This window comes from Sus scrofa, chromosome 15 (genome assembly GCF_054392235.1).
Source record: "Sus scrofa isolate SSC_HxYL_T2T_F1_AM1 chromosome 15, Sscrofa_HxYL_maternal_Yorkshire_Landrace_v2.0, whole genome shotgun sequence".
Lineage (NCBI taxonomy): Eukaryota > Metazoa > Chordata > Mammalia > Artiodactyla > Suidae > Sus > Sus scrofa.
In genome coordinates, this window is record NC_139397.1 from 87,054,052 (window position 1) to 87,077,015 (window position 22,964).

The 22,964-nt window shown below is 35.9% G+C and overlaps 1 protein-coding gene across 15 annotated transcripts in view; it reads right to left on the reverse strand.

The window, feature by feature from the left end:
- SCN9A (sodium voltage-gated channel alpha subunit 9) overlaps positions 1 to 22,964 on the reverse strand; it is a 166,633-nt gene that overhangs the window by 50,478 nt on the left and 93,191 nt on the right. For 4 of the 15 annotated variants that reach the window (XM_021076177.2, XM_021076176.2, XM_084999336.1 and 1 more), the window contains exons 13-17: positions 21,367 to 21,496; positions 19,892 to 20,130; positions 17,163 to 17,336; positions 16,031 to 16,387; positions 13,376 to 13,852 (exon numbers count right to left, since the gene is read on the reverse strand). In XM_021076177.2, the coding sequence (XP_020931836.1) occupies positions 13,376 to 13,852; positions 16,031 to 16,387; positions 17,163 to 17,336; positions 19,892 to 20,130; positions 21,367 to 21,496 (1,377 nt within the window). Of the gene's footprint in view, positions 1 to 1,562; positions 2,308 to 3,667; positions 5,076 to 13,375; positions 13,853 to 16,030; positions 16,388 to 17,162; positions 17,337 to 19,891; positions 20,131 to 21,366; positions 21,497 to 22,964 lie in introns of those variants that run through there. The other 11 variants (XR_014829477.1, XR_014829475.1, XR_014829478.1 and 8 more) reach the window with 7 other exon arrangements.

The following is a 22,964-nucleotide window of genomic DNA, read 5'->3' on the forward strand; positions in this document are numbered from 1 at the left end:
CAAAGATGTCACATTTAAAGTATGAACCCTGAGGCTATTTGCTTTACATGACAAAAGAGAGATATTCTTTTGAGTAGCATAGTCTAGAATAGTCAGTTCACCTGAGCATCAAAACAAAGAAACACAAATGACAGCAAGAAGGTTGAAAGAAGCAAATCTAAAGGAAGGGATGGGCATATCTGGGCAGAAAAATTATGGGAGATATTATTGATACACTAAGCTCCATTATATGTCAATAAGAAAAACTTTTTCATTAGATCCAAATAAATAACACCCATCTTTTAATTTTACAGATTAATGATACAATTGATAGCTATAATGAGGGTTCTGAATCTATAATGAGGAGTAAAATGGAAAAGTTTACAATAAAGGATTAAAGGACTTTAAAGAGGAATTCCACAAAGAGCCACCATGCTTTGTGTGAGTCAAGAGTCCAATGTTTTCCAGGTTTACTATTTTTTTATGGGATGACTTGGATTTTAAAACCAAAATACGCTTTTCTCTCCCTCGTAATTGTTAGACCCCCGCCCCCACCTTTTTAATCTTCTGGAGAAATGCAAACACTACCTTCCTCAGCCTTTTTAAAGTTGGAGGTTACCTATGATATTACCACTTGTGTTTTTTATCTCTAAAGTAATGGTAGGTAGTTTCCTTACATGACATGATTTAGCTTCTGGGTTTCTCAAAGTCCCTTCTAATCCTTTTCCAGTCTTTCTGGAATTCTGATTTCTCTCAACATTATTTTTATTTCTTTATCAACATTATTTTTAAAAGGTAATACCCTAAGTTAAAAAGTACCCCAGATAGCCTTCATTCATGGAAAAAGTTTTTTCTTCTCTGTTACTTCTCTTTTCTTACTTATTTCACTTTACTTACATTTAAGTAGCAGGAAATAGTTTATTTGCTAGTTACAATAAACTCTTATCTCACATAATTATGGGCAACTAAAACTCCAGCACTTTTTCAAATAAAGGGTAAGAAAAACAGAGTTTTCCCTTCCCAGTCTTTTGATGTTTGCTGTTGGAGAAACTGTACGCTTTTGGGGAACAGCTGCTCATTCAACAGGAAATCCATTTAATAGTTCCATCACAAGGTCAAATGGTTTATAGTAGGAGATGTTGGAGAAATAATAAGGTCAAATCTCAGTCACAACCAGGGAAATTCAAAAATAAAGCAAATAATTTACTGAAAGTTCTTAGTTTTCCTAGGGCACTTTTGATTCAATAACACAATTTATGGGACTAAAAGATAAGCTCTTGCATATAAAAACAAATAAATAAATGTAACAAAGTTTGGCCACAGAAGAAGGTTGGACTGGCTATAGATCTCTCAGCCAGATCTTACAGAATCATCAACTTATTTTCTAATGGAAAGGCAGGTAGCAAGACCAGTAAGGTCTTACAAAGTAAAGCAACCATCAGTATTTAATGGCTCTGTGCACTAACATGTAACTCTCTGCGGAGAACATTTACTTAAATAGCTGGAATACGCGTGGTCAAATCAGAAAGAATATCTTTAAAACTTTAGGAACATTTATACAATTCTACTACTACTACCACTACTACTTTTTTTTTTTTTTTTTTTCCCTTCTGCTTTTTAGGGCCACACTCAAGGCAAATGGAAGTTCCCAGACTAGGGGTCGAATCAGAGCTACAGCTGCTGGCCTACACCACAGCCACAGTAATGCCAGATCCGTGCTGCGTCTGCAACCTACACCACAGCTCCCGGCAACACCGGATTCTTAACCCACTGAGTGAGGCCAGGGATCAAATCTGCAACCTCATGGTTCCTCGTCAGATTCATTTCTGCTGCATCACAAAGGGAACTCCATACTACTACTATTTTTACTGCTAAGGCCTGCTAGACAACTGCAGCAAGGAGGTAAACAAGGATTGGAAGATAGGTAAACATGACAGCAAAATGTGAGGTAAAAGCATACACTTTGTGACCCAATATCACTAAATATTATTTATAACTAAAAAAGAAATGACTAACAAAAACCAAACAAGCTGTATATCTGAATGATTAATGTTACTCCCTAAAAACTACCCACAACGAGGAAGGAAAAGAAAAGACAAATTCCAATGAGTGGAACAGTTAGCAGGCTTTAAATACCTGGACTTTTTCTATTGCAAACACAATGCAAAATAAAATTTGGCACAGATAAAATGTATTTTTCCTAACCTTTATGTAGGAAGCTTCTGCCGAAGAAAAGTATTGTGTTGCAAGTTATTCCTTACAACTGAAATATCCAGAGTTTTTGTTTATCAGGCGAATGACCATTCCTTAATATGCACCTCATGCTTTCTAGCAGTAGTTTGGTTAAAAAAAAAAAAAAAAAGGAATAATAACTTAGGAATTAAGCACACACACACACACAAACACAAAACACACACAAACACAAAACACACACAAACACAAAACACACACAATAACACACATACACACATATTTCCGAAAACAGTTTTCTGAAAAACAATGTTTTACCTACACATATATAGATACTACTGTATACGTGTGCATCTTACTTTAGCTTCTAGGGAAAGGAAATTTACTACATTTTTGAATAAAATTGTTTTCTAAGGAAATACTCCCTCTAAATCACTATCAATTTGAAATAGAAAAATATGTCTTTTACTTAAGAGTACCTTTAAAATTAACTTCGAGTAAACTAGAAGAATGATATTTAAAAAAAATTTGAAACTCTTAGCATTACTATTCCCAGAGTGTATCAATTTCAGGATACAGTTTTGCTTTCATCATTGCAAATGGAAAACAATAATACAAACATCCTAACAAAGACAAATTTAAAATACGAACTTCATTACATATAAAAAGCCAACATTCAGATTAACACAGATTTTTTTTCCTTCCAAGGAACTACTAGAGTTTAGTCATTCAACAGGCTATACTAAAAATAAAATATTATATCTGAGTAGTATATTTTCTTTTATATGTGTTAGACATTTAGATATGGCAATCCATGTTGACCTGTTTCTAATTTTAGAGAAAGTGTTTTATATCTTATTGACAGATTTAGTGTTTCGTTTTTTTGTGGCCGCACTTGGGGCATACAGAATCTCCAGGCTAGGGGTTGAATTGAAGCTGCAGCTGCTGGCCTACGCCACAGCCACAGCAATGCCAGATCTGAGCCGCATCTGAGACCTATGCCATAGCTTGCAGTGACACAAAATTCTTAACCCACTGAGTAAAGCCAGGGATTGAATCCCATCCTCATGAACACTATGTCAGGTACTTAGTCCACTGGGTCACAACAGAAACTCCAGATGTAGTGTTCACTTCATAATATGTTCCATTTAAACCTCATCTTCTTGAGACTACTTTGTACATCTGTCCTCTCATAAGATATATACAATTGTCCCTCAGTATCTTGGGAGGTTGGACCAGGACCTCAGCAGATACCAAAATCTGCAAATCCTCAAGTCTCTTATATAAAAAGGTACAGTATTTTCATATAGCCTATGCACATTCTTTCATTCTCCCTTATACTTTAAATAATCTATAGATTATTTATAATACCTAGTACAACGTAAATGCTATGCACGTAGTTGTAAATACAAAGTAAATGCTATGTAAGTAGTTTCTGGTGTGCCGCAAACTCATGCTTTGCTTTTTGGAACTTTCTGGATTTTTTTTTCCCCTAATATTTTTGATCCCCGGTTGGTTCTATCTGCTCATGTGGAACCCATGGATGCGGAGGGCCAAGTGTAAATAATAAGAAACTTATTCTCATAAGTATGTAAAACTGCTTCTGGAACCAAATTAATCACTTCAGCCATTTATAACATTCCTTTATAGGCAGAGCCTAGTAAATTATTAATTAATGCATTTTGTATATGATCAAATAAAAAACTAACATTAATTGTTGATTTAAAGAAAAAACCCTAGTTATGAATGTGCTTAAGATCACTTCAAAGTATATTCAGAGTTTGGCCTTGAAGCTGGGTACTGTAGCTCTGTCTCCAACTTCCTAGACATGTACTCAGAAACTGTCTGAGTCTCAATTACCTTATCTGTGAATATGGGACTAGCGCTAGAATGGTCTTTCCTAGTACGAGATTTTTATGTTTATGCCTGAAATATTTCTCCCACAAAATTGTTTCCTAATAGTTTTCATTTACTGAATTTGAATGTGACAATATTTGTTTTTTTCCCAGCTTTACTGAGATATAATGGACATTCAGTATTGTATAAGTTTAAGGTATACGATGTGATAATTAGATACATGCATATACTGTGAAATGTTTACCTCAGTCAGGTTAGTTAACACTTCCTTCACCTCACAATAATTACTATTTTGTTGTTGTGGTGGTGAGAATATTAAAACTCTACTCTGGTCATTGTAAACATTAACCATTTAATGTGATATACAACTAAACATACAGTTGATCTTTGAATGTCATGGGGCTGAGAGGCAGGACTCCTTGTGCAGTATACATTTCAGTATCACTTATAGTCAGCCCTCTGCACCATGGTTCCTCAGTATCCTTTGATCCACATTTGTGGATTCAACCAACTGTGGATCGTGTAGTACTATATTATTTGCCATTGAAAATAATCTCTCTGTAAGTGGACTCACATAGTTCAAATCCCTGTTGTCCAAGGGTCAACTGTATACCTTAAATTAGGACAGGAATTTGATAGAGGTCTTTAAATTAAATGCTGCTTTAATGGCTTCTGTTTACATACTATATCTTACTTTTATAATCTATCCAAAAAAAAAATCTATAGATCATGCACTTAAAATCACCCAAGGACATGAGAGATATATCAAGGAAGTCATCAAGAGAATAACAAAAAAAGATGGAATTGCCCCAGTGACATGCTGTGATGTCAATTCATCTATGGAACAACTGTGTATGTTTCTACTTTCTTGCAATGCGTCAGGCAGAACGATTTTGTAGCTGAACAGCATGCACGACACTGAAAAAAAATATCATATACATATGTATGATTTTTTTTTTTAGGTAACCTGTATAAAAGTGGTCATATATGTCTCTGCCTGGTTAAAAGCACAGAGTTGCATCCTTGATGGATCCAGTTTGTTTTTACCCCTGTGAGAAGTAAGAAGGTTAGGAACTGAAGTCTGTAAATGCAGCATGATGGAACAGTTTATTCAATTGATTAAAAATATTTAAAGCCACATACCTGTAAGTAGAAATTAGTTACCTTTGACAATACATGCTATATGCTCAATGCAAAACAATATATTTGAAACAGTAATAAGATTAAATATCATTCAACATAGATTTAAAAATAATGAACTAAACAGTTATAAAATTCTGTTATTTAGGAGATGAATTTAAATACTACAATGTGGGAAGGCAATCTTTTGCATTGTTTGCTCTACATGGCAAGCATTTTAAAATAAGTGATCCTCAATATTAAAGTGGGGTAAGAGTGAGGGTATGTGGTTTTTGAAGCATATTCTAAAGTGAGCATTTCTTGATTTACCCTTTTTACTTTTTTCCATTTTTTTTGGCCGCCTCACAGCATATGGAGTTCCCCGACCAGGGATCAGATTCGAGCCATAGTAGCAACCTAAGCCAGGGAACGCTGGATTCTTAACCCACTGTGCAGGGCCAGGGATTGAACCTGCATCCCAGTTCCCCCAAGATGCTGCCAATCCCTTTGTACCACATCAGTAAATTCTCCTGATTTACTTTTAATTTTCACATTTCAAACATCATTATAGGAAAGGAATATTTTCAAATCTATCAAAATGCAAAAGTTCAGAAACACTGATTTAAATGACCAAAATTTCATTGTTTTTAGACATATGAACAAATCCAATAAGAATGAACATTTCTTCAAATAGTTTGGGACAAATGTGCAAAAAAAAGAAATGATCATAGTAAAATTCTATAGGGGTTTGTTTTGTTTTTTTTTTGTTGTTGTTGTTTTTGTAAGAATCCATGCATAAAAGATAGGATCAAATATCAGCTTCCCCAAAATGTGTAATTGTAATTAATCCCTAAATCTTGCCAAATCAAATACCTTTCTGGAAAAGATATTTTTAAAAATGCAATAATGAGAAGAAATCTAAACTGCCTACAATTCTTTTTTGTGCAAAAAAATTAAAAAAAAATCTAAGGAGTGTAATTAAAACTACCATATAGTAAAAATCCATAAAATATTTAACCATGATGACTGCAAATATTTGAACAAGTTTTTATCAAATCAATAAAGGGAATACACTTAATAACAAGTAAGCACATTTAAGTTGCTCCAAAGATGATGGCTTTCAAAAACTGAATACTGAATAAATGAATGGGTGGATGGATTAAATGAATGAGTACCTCAGATGAACAACATGAATGTTTGTTCCTCTGCCTGAGATTTCCTTCACCACATTCACACAGTGAAATGATCTCCATCCTTTAGAGTGTAGCTTAGGTGCCACCTCCTAACAAGTGCCTTCAACCTGATATAATCCCTTACTGAATGCATCCTCAATGGATTGGTTTATTTTTCTCTTATGGAATGTGCTATGTTCTGTTATCTATTATATCATCGAGGTAGACCATAACCTAATGAATTAGCACTAAGTAGGATTAGAAACTGAACATGAAATAGCAAATGTACAATGCCATTATAACAGAAAATCTGATCCTTAATTGCAACATGACAGAGAAATAACAGAAAATAATTATATTCCTAATCATTCTCTTTCCTTTCTATGGTATGCATTATTGTGGTTAAAGTTTGGAGTTCAAATTTTAAAAGACCCCCAGAAACATCAGTAACTAACCAGCACCATTTCTCAATCTTTTAGCATCTTAGTTCTGTAAATGTCGATTGATATTATCTACTTTCCCGGGTTGCCGTAAGGAGGAAAGTTATACAGTGTATATGTAAGTGGCTAATGTATGCATTTTCTCCTTGGTCTCTTTGGTGTCTTCCTCTTTTGTATCCACTTCTCAAGTGTTGAGTTAATCACTTGCCCTCTTTCTAGGGTCCCTTGAATAGAGTGGACCCTCAGGTGTACTGCCTAGATTTCCCTTTCAGACAAGCCACTCATTCCTCCACCTGCTATGAGTGTTGGCACCTGTAGCTCACGACTCTCTGGGAGTTGAAATGCAGAAGGGAGCTACCCCACCCAAGGTGACATCCCCGCCACTGAAACAGTAGACAAAGAGCCTGTATCCAATGACTGACTAGCACGAGGTACACAAAGTCCTGACCCCTTGCTTCAGTTTGGGACTACTCCAAAGGGTCATTCTAGTGCCAGAGATGCCTGGAGGATCAGCCAAGGCCTCTGCTGCAATTGCAGAGCATTTCAGCTTCTCCCTCTGCCTAATCATCTTGCGTCCCCTTCTCGTCACCTCTCTCCCTGCTCCCTCCCTTTCACTCTTTCCTCCCCTCTTCTTTCTCCTAATAAATTCTTTCTACCATAAAACCCACTTCAAATGCCACCTCCACTCTGAAGTATTCCAATTTACTTTCAAGATTAGTCACCTATCCTTATCCAGCCTCAATATTTCTTTCTAAAAATCTGTTTTAATTATTTTTTATATGTGTAATTATAATTTCTGGTTTCCATGTGTTTCTCTTCAAAGGCAGCAACTTTGTTTTTACTTTTTATCACTTCAGACAGTGCTAACAGCCAAGAAGACCCAGCCTACATCTGCTGAGGAAATGAGAGCACTGGTGGCATGCTCTCATAAAGCAACAAGCAGGCACTTAGGAAATGTGAGTTGAAAAAATGAATAGCCACAGTTTATAGACTATATACCCCCATCAATTCCTTTGCCATTTTTTTCTTCTACAATGATGACAGGGAATGAGAAGTGTATAGGGACTTTGCTTCCTTTAGGAACATATACTTTGTATAACTGTGTTTGCAGTTTTAAGTGACACTCTCTTGAAAGGTGGAAGTTTCTGTAAAATTTGAAGGTTTCATTGATCTCCTTTCTCCAAGGGCCTCAGCTAGCTCCATCACAACTTGGAGACAATGTTTCTAAACACTCAAGAACTACTGAGTAAAGCTAAGTATCTGCATTTGGCTGCAGGAGGAATGAATGGGGGATCTTTCTGTGAGGAAAAGTTTAGACAGGATGTTTTCCCCTCTGCTGAGTACACAAGATGAGCAAGTTCACTGATAAAAGATACATTTGTCAAAAGAGCAGTAAGAAGATTTGGACTATTAGATTAATAGTTAGTAGCCTCTGTGAAAGCTGTCAGAGTTTACTCCAAAATCACGTGAGCAATGTCAATGCAGCGGCTTCCGTCATTGCTAAAGCTCAGGCTTGATCCCTGGCCAGGTTAACTGCACATGGCCATGAGCACAGCCGAAAAAAGAAAAAAAAGGAAAAAAAAAAAAGAAAGAAATCACACGAGGCTTATATTTCAAAATATTTGGAGAAATGAGCAGGATAAATTCAATACTTTCCCCCTGAAATTTACATAATACTTTCAAAATTAGTAAATAACTGAAAAAAGGGAAAGTCTCTCTATGAAAGAGCTCCCCGTTTAAACTAAGTTTAAAAAAAATTTTTTTTTTAGGGCCACCTGTGGCATATGTAAGTTCCCAGGCTAGGGGTCAAATCTGAGCTGCAGCTGCCAGCCTACCCCACAGCCACAGCAAACTCCAGATCCAAGCCTCATCTGCAATCTACACCACAGGTTGCAGCAGTGTTGGATCCTTAATGCACCAAGCTAGGCCAGAAATCAAAACTGCATCCTCATGGATACAACTTGGGTTCATTTCCACTGAGTCACGACAGGAAGTCCTAAACAAAGATTTATTAATTTAGCTTTTTAGAACTTACAATTTTGAGATTTGGCAGGATTAAAAAATAAAGACTTACACTTAAGAATTTAATTAAGCCAGATGCCAGTCACATTGAATTATTACAGCTGGGTGAAAATTTTTTTTTTTTTTTTTGGTCTCTAAGCAACTGTTAGCACAGTGCTTGGAGCATAGCAGATTTCAATAAATATTTATTGAATGAATGGGTGCATTTCATGCTTCATTTGAGGCTCATAATAATGAAGCGCTTCATTGCTAATGGTGAAAATCTGTAGCTTGTTAATGTTTGCCAAGGGTTTAGCAGGCTGCACTATGCCCTGGAAGGAGGCTGATTCTGAGATGGGCCATCAGTTCAGAGCATAACCTGAGAAACAGTGACAGGAGTCATATTCTCATGGGTCCCCCAAGATGACAGCATGTCTTCCTTGACTCTGGGACAGACTCTATCTTCAGAGAAATGCTGACATTCTGTTGCTAATTATTGCTTCAAAACTGTTGAAGATATTTTATTCAACATCTTAAATAGAACTCATTTCCTTGGTCATTTTCTGGTCAGATATTTTATTACGAAATATTTGAGTTTATTCTGGAGTGTATATTTATTTAGCCATCAGAAAAAAGACATCTGCCTATCAGCTGATACTGGAAGAGGACAGAAAGTCCCATAAAATACTATGGAAAAAAATGAGGCTACACCATGAAAGAGAGGGGATATTTGTTTTTTGGATGGGGAAGGGGAAAGAGAAAAGTGTCAAAGGTAGAAGATTTTTTTTCCCTCTTGTTCAAAATGCAGATTCTTAAATAGGCAAAAGGGAAAAATATCCCTGGCCCCTGAATAAAGAAAGGAATTCTTCAGAAAGATGGACCAAAACAAGCCATGGGTGAATTTAGGTTTATCTCTTATACCAACTCAATCTATCTCAGTGGCTATTGCTGGTAAGGATTCTGAGGTTGCATCCAGACTTAGGCAGATAGAGTTTGTATGATATGGCCCAGAATGGGCATTTGTAACAAGTTCCCTATATGTGTCTTTACATGCTAAAATTGAACCTGTAGCACTTAGCTACTTACAATGTGTACAGGACTATTCAATTCCATATCCATAACAATTGTTAACTAGGTACTTCGTTTCCAACAGGCACTTGTCTAATTATTTACCTAAATCATTTAATATTTATTATAATTCTATTGTGCATGTAAGTAAACTAGGAAAAAAAAAAACCCAGAAGTTTTTGTAAATTGCTCAAGGTCTCAGAGTTAGTAAATATCAAAGCAAGGATCTAAGGCAAGTTATTCTCTCTCCAGAGGCTGTATCCTTTACCACATTCTTAAGGTAGTGCTTAAGATTTAACAATGTACATGTAGTGAATTGGGCATCACTTTCTATGGATAATCTAGTTTTGCCTCTTTGGGCAACGTTCACCAAAAACATGGCAGTCATTATTTCAAAGATGTCTTAGGCATAAAAAAATAAGGAAGTTATAAAGGAGGGAAGAAGCAGTTAAAAAACTGGGAACTCAAGTGGGAGTTGAAGATGAGGGGAATTAGAGCACAGAGGTTGTCAGGGAAGGGTAATAGAAACACTTCAGGCAAAAAGGGAAAGCTGCATTTTTTTAGTGGTCTAAATTGAAAAACACTAACAGGGCATAACCAGAAATATTTAAATCTCAGGTCACTTGAGAGAAAGATTCTAGATGCAGGATTTCACCATTGGCCACAGCCTAATAGTATCTCTACATTATCTAACAAATTTCCTATAGATCTTGAACTTTCATCGCTTCTCAAGTGTGGCATATAGTCAAGTAGTCTGCTTCAAGATGACACACTTTGCGATATGCCAAGGAAAATGTCTTAGGAAAAAAGACAAATTTCCAAAGTTCAAAATTTTAAATCTGAACTTTTAGAGACTAGTAATGAATTCAATAATAAACACAATAGCTAACATGTTTTAGGACTTACCAACTCAAATACTATGTTAAATGATTTTAAATGACTAGTTTCTATATTCTTTATGACAACCTATGAATAGCCTCAAGCTCCTGAATACTATGTAAATCACAGATGTGAAATAGAAAAAGTGTATTTCTCATGTAGCTCTGAATATAATATCATAAAAAATCCAATGATAATGAAGAATATGCAAATATGACCATCACATGGTCTTTAGATAACACAGTTTAAATGCACTAAATTTCATGCTTTTTAGGAAGTATTTATGAAATAGGTGACAGAGTAACTTTATGGATGATCAAAATAATCTATTTTAGTACCCAAACACTTTACAGACTAAACTGCTAATTATAAAAGACAGCTTTGTATTACAACATCACAAACCTCCTCTGGATACCACAGGGTATATAAATTTATCAAATGAAGCCTCGGTACCTCAGGGGAGACAAACTGTGTATTAATCCAAATAGGAATGTGTGGTTTATGGACAAATACAGGGGAAGGAAGGTCGACTCATGAATAATAAAACTGGGACTCTTACCTGGGCTCTGCCTTGAACTAGCTCTATACCAAATAAAGATACTTCCTCTTACTACTTTCTCAGAAAATGAGGTGCTAAAGGGAGCAGATCTATGAGATTTCCTTTAAAATGTTATAACTCAATATACTAAGAAGATGACTTTGGCCAGACACTAAAGAGATCCATGGATGGATAGCCACAGTTTTGAGCAAAGAAAAGTGACCAGGTAAGAAATGATTATTCCAAAATATTAAGATGTAAGCAATGTTTCGTAAACTCTGCCAAGCTGCCAAAGTACCCTAACGTCTAGAATCTCAAACTTATACAGACAGTCGGCTAGGCAACCAGGGTTTTATAACTCTAACCTTTGTAGGCAGAAAAATAAGATAATTGAATTCATTTCCCTTTTCCCATAAAACTAGACCCAGGTGCTCCTGAACAGGGTATGTGGAATCTAACTATCTACCTTCATGCCCAAACCACCACACCTTTTGAATTTTGGAGATAATATTTCTTCCGTGTAAAGCTTTTAAAAATAAAAACTAAAATATTTTATTCCTTACTTTATCATCTCAGAAATAATTTCTTTGGCTACTTAGAAATATATATTCATAATTTATTTAATAATCTATTCATTCAGTTATTAAGTTATTGAGCATTCACTATGCACCTAGTAGTGGGCACATGGCCAGAGCATGCATGCATACATAAACACACATGCCCAGCTGTGTACCCTTATCCACAAATCCACTATAGCTTCATGGAGGATAGGGAGGATAGATCTTAATACAGGGTTAAGCAGATAGAATATGTTTGGGAAATACTTGTCAAATACTTTCATGTGACCTGACCTAAAGAAAGGAAAAATATTTGAAAGTGATATCTTAAAACTTAAAAGAGATGCCATAAAAATACTGTCATAAAACTTATGGTTTTATATTCCATATTAATAAAAATATGCTCAATAATACTTTGAATATACACAATCAGGGGTGGGGGAAGAGGATACAAAAAACGTTGTAATAAAAGGTTCCTTTTGTCGGAATTCCCTTGTGGTGCAGAGGGTTAAGGATCCAATGGGTCAAGGATCCACAGTTGTCACTGTATCAGCTGCCATGGTGTGGGTTCTGTCTCTGGCCTGGGAACTTCCAATTGTTGCAGGTGAGACCAAAAAAAAAAAAAAAAAAAAAAAGGTTCCCATTCTCAATGAATTTATAGTACAATTTGATGCATACAATAATTTCTCAAAAAATTAAAATTCAAAGCTAAAAAATAAATCCAGGAAAAGGTGTAAAATTGTGTGAGGTTCAAAATGAGATCATATCGCTTTGAAGAGAAATTAGGAAGGATGTAATAGCTACCACTTTTGATCACTCTGAATACTGTTCTAAGTGTCCTACATGTATTAATTCATTTAACCCTCACCGAGCCCTATGATGTAAGAACTAATAATTTTTACATCCAAGGAAGCCGAGGGCTGTCTTGAAAAATGTGTAGAAGATTTTGACTGAAGAAGGAAACCCCAAGCAACATCATACAGGTTCTAAGTGTTCATGGCCCAGAATAAACGTGGCTTGGTTCAGATGCAGGAGTTCAGGTGAGTACTAGATGACAAAGCTGGTCAGCTGGCTGGGGCCATGGTGTGAAGGCTTTATCTACAGTCCATCATTCAAATCCACTTTGGGGCTCAAGGATACTTCAAAGGAGTGACATGATTAGGACTGAATCTGAGTAAAATTAATCAAAAAGGTGGATTAGAGCATATGGAAAATGGAGGCAGAGACACAAGTGGGGACTCCACACGGAATGGCTTAGGCAAGGAGTAGAGAGTACAAAGGCAAAGTGATGGAGAGGAGCTGAGGATTCAAAAGACACTGTGAAAAGAGACGGTATGTGATTTTGTAGCTGATAACAAACAGCGGATGAAGGAAGGGAAGACTCAGGTATGCGGTGCTTTCAAATCTAGCTAAATGGGATTAAATCAATGATTAAGAACATCTCTTCCCCTGTCAACTTTAAGAAGCTACTGTAAGAATTCATACACACACAATTATGACAGCAAAAATCTGCAATTGTAACTCATTTTACACTAATTAATAACATGAAACACAATGTGTATAAAACAATCTTACCCCTTTGCTGTATTCACTATCTGAATCACTGCTAAGTTCCTCAGTATTCATAATTTCCAAATCAGATTCCCCAGGTGCAATTGGCACTGTCACTGTGAGGCTGGGATTGTGAATAAATGATTGACAATCACTTTCTTCCATCAAGTATTTGTCCACACTGTTCCCCAAACCACTGGTTTTATCTTTTTCTTTGTGGAAATTGTGATCCTTGCTCATTTCAGCAAGTGTGCGGTTAGAGATATAGTTTTCTCTCTTATAATTGAGATCTTCTGCTCGTCTTATCTCTTTGGAAATCTCAGGCTTTTTGGAAAATGCTTTTAGAATAAATTCACGTAAGGTCTGTTTCACATAATTTATTCCTTTCTTAATTCTGGTCACTGCGATCTGGAGATTGTTTGCATCAGTGTCTTCGTCAATGGCTGTAAGATTGTCTGAACTAAATGAGCTCAGTAATAAGGCGAGAAATAGGTTGAGAACCTGTATCAGGGTGGGGATAGTGTTTGGAGAAATAGGGAGACAGGAAATAAAAGAAAATGAGTGCAGTTTTCTGAGATAAAGGCCAAAATCTAAACCAGTGATGAAGAGCCCTGTACTTCTTAACCCAATAAAAACATGATGGGGTAGAGGAGAAGCTAGACTTCTCATCAAATCTCTCCATATCTGAGCTTCTGTGAGCTTTGGTGATAGAGGTCAGCCATGCCCCTAAAGGGTTAACATGGGGAGCAAGGCGAATACCCCTCACCATTATCATGATGCCATTCCTAAGTTCATTTCTATGGCAGGAATCCCTTGTCCAAATTCCCTTTTATGGGCTTAAAAAGCCCTCCTACCATTTACCTGTAGTTAATATTTGTTACCTATGAGAAATTAGTAAAACAAGAAAATTGTTACCAGTGTCTACTGTGCTGCAGGTAACCTCAGCCAAGATCTGTGTTTACTTTTCCCAGGAGATAAATGTCACTTATTGCAACAAATGGAACATATGATACTTGCAGAGTTACTGTAATGAAATATTCTGACCAAACATTGTGCCAGCTTGTGATGTAATGAGGCTTTTAAAGCAAAGAAAAAGACCTGCCCATCAAATCTGATTTAAATGAGATAATGGCATTATGACTGGGTTGCTTCATTGCCAATCATTTTGGCCCTGGAAGAGATTATAAAAGAGGGCAGGACAACTCCTATTCTATCCTTGAAGCAAAATCCTGTTTGTATGCAAAACCATTTTTGTTTTTCCTCCTAGAGGTAGGGGTCCAGGTGAACTGAACATTGAAAAAAAAAGAAAAAGAAAAAAGAATCCTCAGAGAGCTAAATATACATAAATCATATTTTAAAAAATGTTTTATATAGAAAACAACAAGATAACTGAAATACCCTTTCATGTAAGTCTCCTTATGGACAAAAACATCTACCTCATAGTTAAAAAATTGCAATTAGACTCAACTGATTGAAAGATGATTGTCATGATAGCATTAGGGAATTCTCCCATCATATCTCAGAAGTACCATTATTTTTTTGTGGGGAGAATATTTAAGTCTATACTTTTAGCAATTTTCAGGTTGGAATGGGGGCTGCAAGGATCAAAAAAAAAAAAAGCAACTTATTTCAAGCCAGTGGGAAGTGAAGTACTAACCATATGACTTTTACCATAGACAACCTCCTGGGGATACTTGAGGAGTCTGAGGCCAGGCTGACCAACTCAACCAAGCCAACATGGTGCCTTTAAAGACTGAGTAAGAGCATATTATCCGTATTTTCTCCTACTTGTAAGCTTGAAAATTCCTACCAGTAGGTAAGTATAATAAGAAAGGAGGACACAAACAGAGAAGGCATACAAGCCAAGAAAACACTAATGGAGCAGTAGCTCACTTATAAAAGAGACACTGTAGAGCAGAAATGGGCACACCTTTTCTGTAAAAGGGCCATATAATAATAATTTAACCTTTGTAGGACACAGAATCTCTATGGAGCCTACTCAGACCTGCCCACGTGAAGTGAAACAGCCAAAGACAATATGTAAATGAACATGTTGCAATACATTTTGCTTATGGAAACTGAAATTTGAATTTCATATAATTTCCATGTGCCAAAAAAATATTTTTCTATAGATTTAAAAAAACATTTAAAGATGTAAAAAAAAAAATCTCAGTTTTGCAGAGCCATACAAAACTGAGTGGTGTGCTAGATTGGTCTATGGGCCATATAGTTGCTGATATCCGTTACAGATGCTAGTCTCATATATTACTATAACAGAGCAGGACTAGTCTTTTCATTTGCCTTCTTCCATATAATCTCACTTTTATTACTGTTAGTTCAATTATATTCTATTTACTAGTATAGCTTCATATTTGAATCAACGTTTAATGGACTTGAAAACCACTTTAATTCATATGACATCACTATTGAAATTAGAATAAAGTAGAAAATTTTCCAATGAAATATTGTAAAAAATGCAAATATCAGTTATCTGACACAGAGATTAAGGCAGCATTTCATTTTATTTTCTGTCCTTCACTGAATTAAAATAGTCAATATTCTATTATACTTAATAGTTTTAAATCTAATTAATCCTATAAAGATTATAATTATATATCATATAATCATATAACAATTTGCCATGGAGAATTTCAAGTGTAGGAACATCTGGTTACATACCACCAGGTTTCCAATGACCATGACCATCATGTAAACAATAAGGCACATGGCCTGACCAGCGACCTCCATGCAGTCCCACATGGTCTCTATCCACTCTCCACACAGCACCCGGAACACAATCAGGAAGGAGTGGAAGAAGTCATTCATGTGCCAGCGTGGGAGTGTACAGTCTTCATTGATCTTGCAGACACATTCTTTGTAGCTCTTGCCAAAGAGCTGCATGCCGACCACAGCAAAGATGAAGACAATGATGGCCAACACCAAGGTCAGGTTACCTAGAGCCCCCACAGAATTGCCAATGATCTTTATCAGCATGTTCAGTGTTGGCCAAGATTTTGCCAACTTGAAAACTCGGAGCTAAAAGTAAACACAAAGCTTAATATTAATTTTTATGAAAAAGTTCTCAATGTTTCCAATCTTGAATTTTGTTCCAAAATTTAGTTCTAAAATACTTTCACTATTACCTAGCTAAAATCAATTATTTCTATTTCTTATTTTCACCTATTCTCAATATTCTGGTTATTTTTGTTATACTTGTATACTTGCCACTATGTAATTACCACACATATTTTGAAGCAACTGTAATCTTAGTTCAGGGTTGCTATAGAAGCCTCTTATGGTATTAGATAGTATATCCTCTAGAAGTCAAAATATATCCTTAATTCTATTTTATGGTACTGTCCTAATATTTTTCATGCTGATATAGGGAGAAGGCCCAAAATCTTAGAGGATGATGCATTTAAAAACTTCATTTTTAAAAAAATTTTTTGATATCAGATAAAAATTTTGAGAGGACAATGACTTGATTTTTAATTGTCAAATCCACAAAGTAATGAACATAGTACAGTGGCTGAAATTCCATAAATCATACATTTCTTATTGTGAAATAAATTACTGCCCTATAATACTAGTATATACAACTGAACATCTTCAAGATCCTCAAATTAAAATATCCATCTGATTTGTGGTTCTTTAAGTACATTTATTACTCAATGAACTTTGTTTCACTAGATATCAAGACCTACTCTTGTCTTTTGATTCAAACTTCCAAAAGTTTTAAATAATAATAATGCAAAACCAAAGAAACACCCCTTTACATAAAGAATATAATGGTAAGGTTGGTCTCATTTACCAGTCTGAATGATCGTAGAACTGACAATCCTTCCACATCCGCTAGGAAAAGTTCCACTAAGCTTAAGGTCACAATAAGGCTGTCAAATATATTCCATCCTACTTGAAAATACTCATATGGATCCATGGCAATTAGTTTTAACACCATTTCAGCTGCAAAGATGCCAGTAAAGACCTACGTAAGACACATAAATGTTTTTCTAGTATTATTAAAAATATGGAACCAACCTAATGATGATAATGACTATCTGGCAATTACTGCGTTTCAGAAAATGTGTTAAATATGTGTATTATTATCTCATTTAATCCTGTAAACCAAGTATCATTACTCTCATAGCTTTAATACAAGCACTATAAGGTTAAAAAGCTCTAACTCTCCTGTCCGACCTTAACACCATTAGATAGCATTTTAGAAGAGCATACTAAAATTTCAGATAAATAAAACTTTTGAAAATTAATACAGTAACTCTTTCCAAAACATTTATGTGGGTCAACAAATTATTCTGGCTGGAAAGGAAAATGAAACAGATTGATGGTGAAATTTTGAGCCAGTCTTCTTTCCTGGTCTGACTACTCAGAGTAATAAGGAACATGTTGACTCACTCTTTAAAGATTTATCAGCAGAAGAGGAAAAGTTCTTAATTGAAATGGTGGCAGCTAAAGAAAGACTTCCAAAGCTCTGACACAAAAGTGCATCACAAAGCATCATTAATTCATGACACAGCAACAAAGAATTCACTTAAAAGGACAACAGTAAAAGACTTAGGAATCATTCAGGTACAATTTGATTCAAAGAAACTGATGGAAGAAAGTCGAAAGGAAAATGGTTAGCTCCGTAACTGTGTATCATTTTTAAAAATAATATAGCATCAAGAAGACTAGCCAAGGAGTTCCTGTTGTGGCTCAGCAGGTTACAAATCCCCTGTATCCATGAGGATGTGGGTTTTATCCCTGGCTTCACTCAGCGGGTTCAGGATCTGGCGTTGCCATGAGCTGTGGTGTAGGTCACAGACTTGGCTGGGATTCTGCATTGCTGTGGCTGTGGTGTAGGCTGGCAGCTGCAGCTCCGATTTGAGCTAGCCTGGGAACTTCCATATGCTGCAGGTGTGGTCCTAAACAAACAGAGAAAAGAAAAGAAAAGAAAAAGGAAAAGAAAAGAAGAAAAGGACTAGCCAGGAGCCTCTGGACTTGGGATTCTAATAATAGATAAGAAACAGGGTAAATCTTTTTTATGGATTCAGAGTGATACAGTCATTTCAGTGAGAAGGTACTGGTTTTGATGATTTGGACCTCTATCAACAGTTAGAAACTAGATGGTCCTGCCTTCTTCCACTGAGGAATAGAAAGAAGAATGCTAATTCACATTTGAATTTCAAACATCTTGACTGGGAAATTTGGGAGAGAAGACTGACTTAGAAACACTCTTTGACTTCAAAGGGCAATTGGTTTGGGACCACAGCAAATGTACAGTTATCTTACATAGACATTTACAAAGATATCCAGAGTTATTCATGCTTTATGAAGAGTCATAAGCTGGGAACTTTTCGCTATGAAATAGAACTTCTCTTGCTTCATGAAGACTGTCAGAAACAAGCACTTTCTGTTTGCCATAAGGCACTAATTAAGCTAGCAGGTGATCAACACTGCACATTTAAGAGATCACTCTGGCATCAACTTTCCTAATAGAACTCTATATCTTCCTGAAGCCTACAACCCTTCTATCTTCTGGATCCAGTTTAACCACTTTGGTTTCTCAATGTTTTTCTTCTCAAGGGTTGTTTCTGCTGTCATTGAAAGCATGGTGATGATCATGATAATGATAATAGGTTTAATTTGTTGAGTACTTACAAAATGTCAGGCTATTAAGTAGAGGTGTTTATTCTTTTCAATAATACGTAAAATGTTAGAATCATAAATAACAAATTGTTATTATTATTATTTGCTATTTTAGGGCCACACCCATGGCATATGGAAATTCCCAGGCTAGGGGTCGAAATGGAGCTAAAGCTGCCAGCCTACACCACAGCCACAGCAACACAGGTTCAGAGCCGTGTTTACAACCTACACCACAGCTCTCGACAATGCCGGATAACCGACTGCGGCCAGGGATTGAACCCGCATCTTCATGGATTCTAGTCAGGTTCATTACCACCGAGCCACGAAGGGAACTCCAAGAATTGTTATTATTTTATAAAGTATTATTATTATTATAAAAATGAGAAAATTAAAGATTATAGACATTAAAACATTTTCCCAAGGTCACATAACCAATAAGAGACAGAACCAGAATTCCAACTCAGGACTTTGGGAATCCAAAGACCTGGATAATTTACCTCTTATGTCAAAACAAAGTAGCTCATAGTGTTTCTAAAAACATGTAGGGTATGTACTCATGAGGAAGCTGCAATGTAGTTATAAATTGGGTAAGAAAGTATCAAATTTTCAGTGTTGCTGCTAAGAGACATGTAGGCAGGAAAAGAAACACACATCACTTCCCAAGATGGTGATTCCTCATAGAAATAGTATTGTTATTTACAGACCTCAGTACTACTACAAAATTATTTAAAAATAGTACCTATCACCAGCAACTTGACTCTGTATGATTCATATCGTGAATTCTGTATATGCAAAGTTTCCTAGCTATATAATCATCTGAATTAAAAAAAGAAATGACCATCATGACAACCAAAGAGAGCAGCTCTGGGCCCATAACACATATTAAGGACTCACCAAATTTCCCACAGTGAGCACATTTTTGAATTCATCAGTCATGGGGTGATGTTCCATAGCCATGAACAATGTGTTTAAAACTATGCAAATGGTAATGGCAAGATCTACAAAAGGATCCATTACAATAAAATAGATAAGTTTTTTGAATTTTATCCAATATGGAGAGCAATTCCAGATCAAGAACGTGTGTGCAAATCTGTACCACCAAGGCGGGCATTTTTGTCTGGATTCCTCAAGTTCTGGGAGGAAAAAAAAAACAAAAACAAAAACAGAGAACATGAAATCCATCACTTGTATACCATGTATTTTACTCCTAACCAGGCACAAACCAACAGTATACTTTAATACTGAAATAAATCTTCTGGTTTAGACTTTGAAAATTCAACAATACTGTTTCTATGAAAGCATAGCATATTACATAAAAATATATCACACGCTCCTTTACTAGATCAGCCATAAGGAGAAGGCAGTGAAATTAATGAATGGGAGCAGATATGGATATCTCTGAGAGAAACATACACTTAACACATGATGGTAAACAAAAGAACTAATGTTTTCTTAATGGAGGTATGTATATTTTTAAAATAAATGTGTACATACCAACGATATACACACTTTCCCTTGTACCCATAGTACCATTTGTCCTTAACCCATTACAACAATAACACACTTCTACCCTCACCAGGAAAAGTTCTTTTTAGTTCACAAGTAAAAACCATCCCAGAACCAAGAGACTAGAAATAACTTACAAAGTTACTCATGCAATGGATATTATATACCATTAGCCCATTTGCTTCTCACCATGAATTTAAGAGGTGGGTGAAATTTTGCCTGGACCCATCATGGGTATGGGGAGGGATGACATGGACAAGATGGGACCTGGGGCACATTGTGTGGAGAGAGGGTGGGAGCCAACACATTTTCTAAATTGCCATCCTTTTACTTTGCTCTTACTGTATCTCAGGGTCTGACCAGTACCATTTGCATCAGAGTCTCTAAACTGCTTTCTTGGATGCCTTTGTATCACAATCTTAAGAGACGTCATGTTACATAGTACCATTTGTATAGATGTGCTCAAAGGCAGCAATTTATAGACATCTGGAAGTTTGTCTTGTTTTCTTGCCTATTAGAAAGATGATAAATTCATGAGACTAGGTATAGTTTCCAAGAACACATAGGGAGAAAACCATACAACCCTGGGTTAACCTCACTTTCTTCATTAGCACCATAAAACTATTTTATCTTTGAAAGGTTATATTACCCAAAGCCCGTCTTTAATCACAAATAACTTTATCCACTTTTTAAGTCCATAAAGACAATTCCATTGGTATCCACTGCTTATCCTTACCATTGCTTATAACCATTTCTTAGTCTTTGAACTCTTCCTAAGAACTTGCTATACCTATTTAAGGCAGACCAGGACTTACATGGATTTTGTTAAAAACCTGTATGGTAAAGAGACTATTATCCTGTACCTTCAACAGTGTTTGTTAATATGCTTGCCCGACTCATAGCCCTTTGTCTGAGATTGGGATCATTCAACATATCCTCAGAAAGGAGGTAAGAACTGGGACGTCTTTTCTTGCGTATTTGATTGGTTGTACCCTGAAAAAAAAAAGACGATTGAGTACAGTTTTAAGAATGGTATTCCAATAAATTGTCGGTATAAAATAAAATCTTGCTCACATAGTTATAGTGAGGAATTAAAAGTAGAGACCAGATTGTTGATTTGAATCATGGCTCTGCTACTTACTGGCTGTGTATCATGGGAGAGAAACTTAACTTCTCTGTCTCTGTTTTCATCATTGGTAAGGTGGGGATGACTGAAGTACTTGTCTTAGTCTTGCTATGAGAATTAATACTTAGGAATTGAAAAATGCAATGAGCTTTTATCATTGTTATAATCACTATCATTATCTGTTTTTCTGGGTCTCTAATTTATTCAGATAGTTTTACCTTGTAAGAGTTCTACAAGAGAACAGCTAAACAAGTATTGCAGTGGCATGTGCATAACGGGACAGAACCTCAATGTTCTCTGATAAGTTTCTGTAATTATTCTTTGTCAAGGTAATAGCACTAATGGAGACAACTATAAGGACTGTTTCTCACTGCTAAGGAAGAGCTCATGAAGTGCTCTGAGTCTATGAGGACAAATGACTCAGTTTGAAAAGGATAATCACGACGGATGGAAACTGTAGCAAAATGGAGATCACAAGCTCCATCTAAAAGAGGTGACCACTCCCTAGCTCTAAAGGATTGCTGCCATGCAGGAATATTAGCTCAGTTTTACAAGGTACACCATTTTTATGTGAAGGTGCCTCATTAGTTGCTAAATTTTGGCAACTAATTCAAAGTTAAAACATTATGCCAGTTCAGTGCAGGCCAACATTACACATACACACACACACACACATGCTCACACACACATATATACATGTAAACAACTATACAACTCTACATCTATCTACTTCTGTGTAGTATGTATTATGTGTGTACTCACATATACCATTTTACAAACACAGAGATATACAGATCTAGGGTTGCAACGTTGTATAGTTGTTTAGATATAATTATATATGTGTCTACATTAAACCATAAAGAGTCTAACTATGTGCATGTGTGTATGTATGTATGCATGTATGTGTATGTGCAAAGATACATACACATCTGCAAGTAGCTTTTCATAGAGATCTCTCTATAATCACATTTTCTCTGATATATTCTCTAATTGACTGATTTTCCAGAAGCAGAGATTTTTCTCTCTCAAGTGAAACAATCAGCTGTGTTGATTAAATAAAGTCTTCACGTGGACATGTCTCAGGAGTCAGGGTTATTATTATTTGTCATGCATTTTTTTTTCATCTAAATTGTACGATATTCCACACTGTTATGTTTTGCATTTCTGTCAAAGCTTTAAGTATCCACTCATTACTCCTGTTTGGTCATTTTAAATTTTAGGATTTAGAGCAAAACTTCTTTTTGTAGTAAAATATGAAGCAGTAATTGAAACATTTCATTTAAAAATAGGAAATAGGAGTTCCTGTTGTGGCTCAGCGGTAACGAACCCGACTAG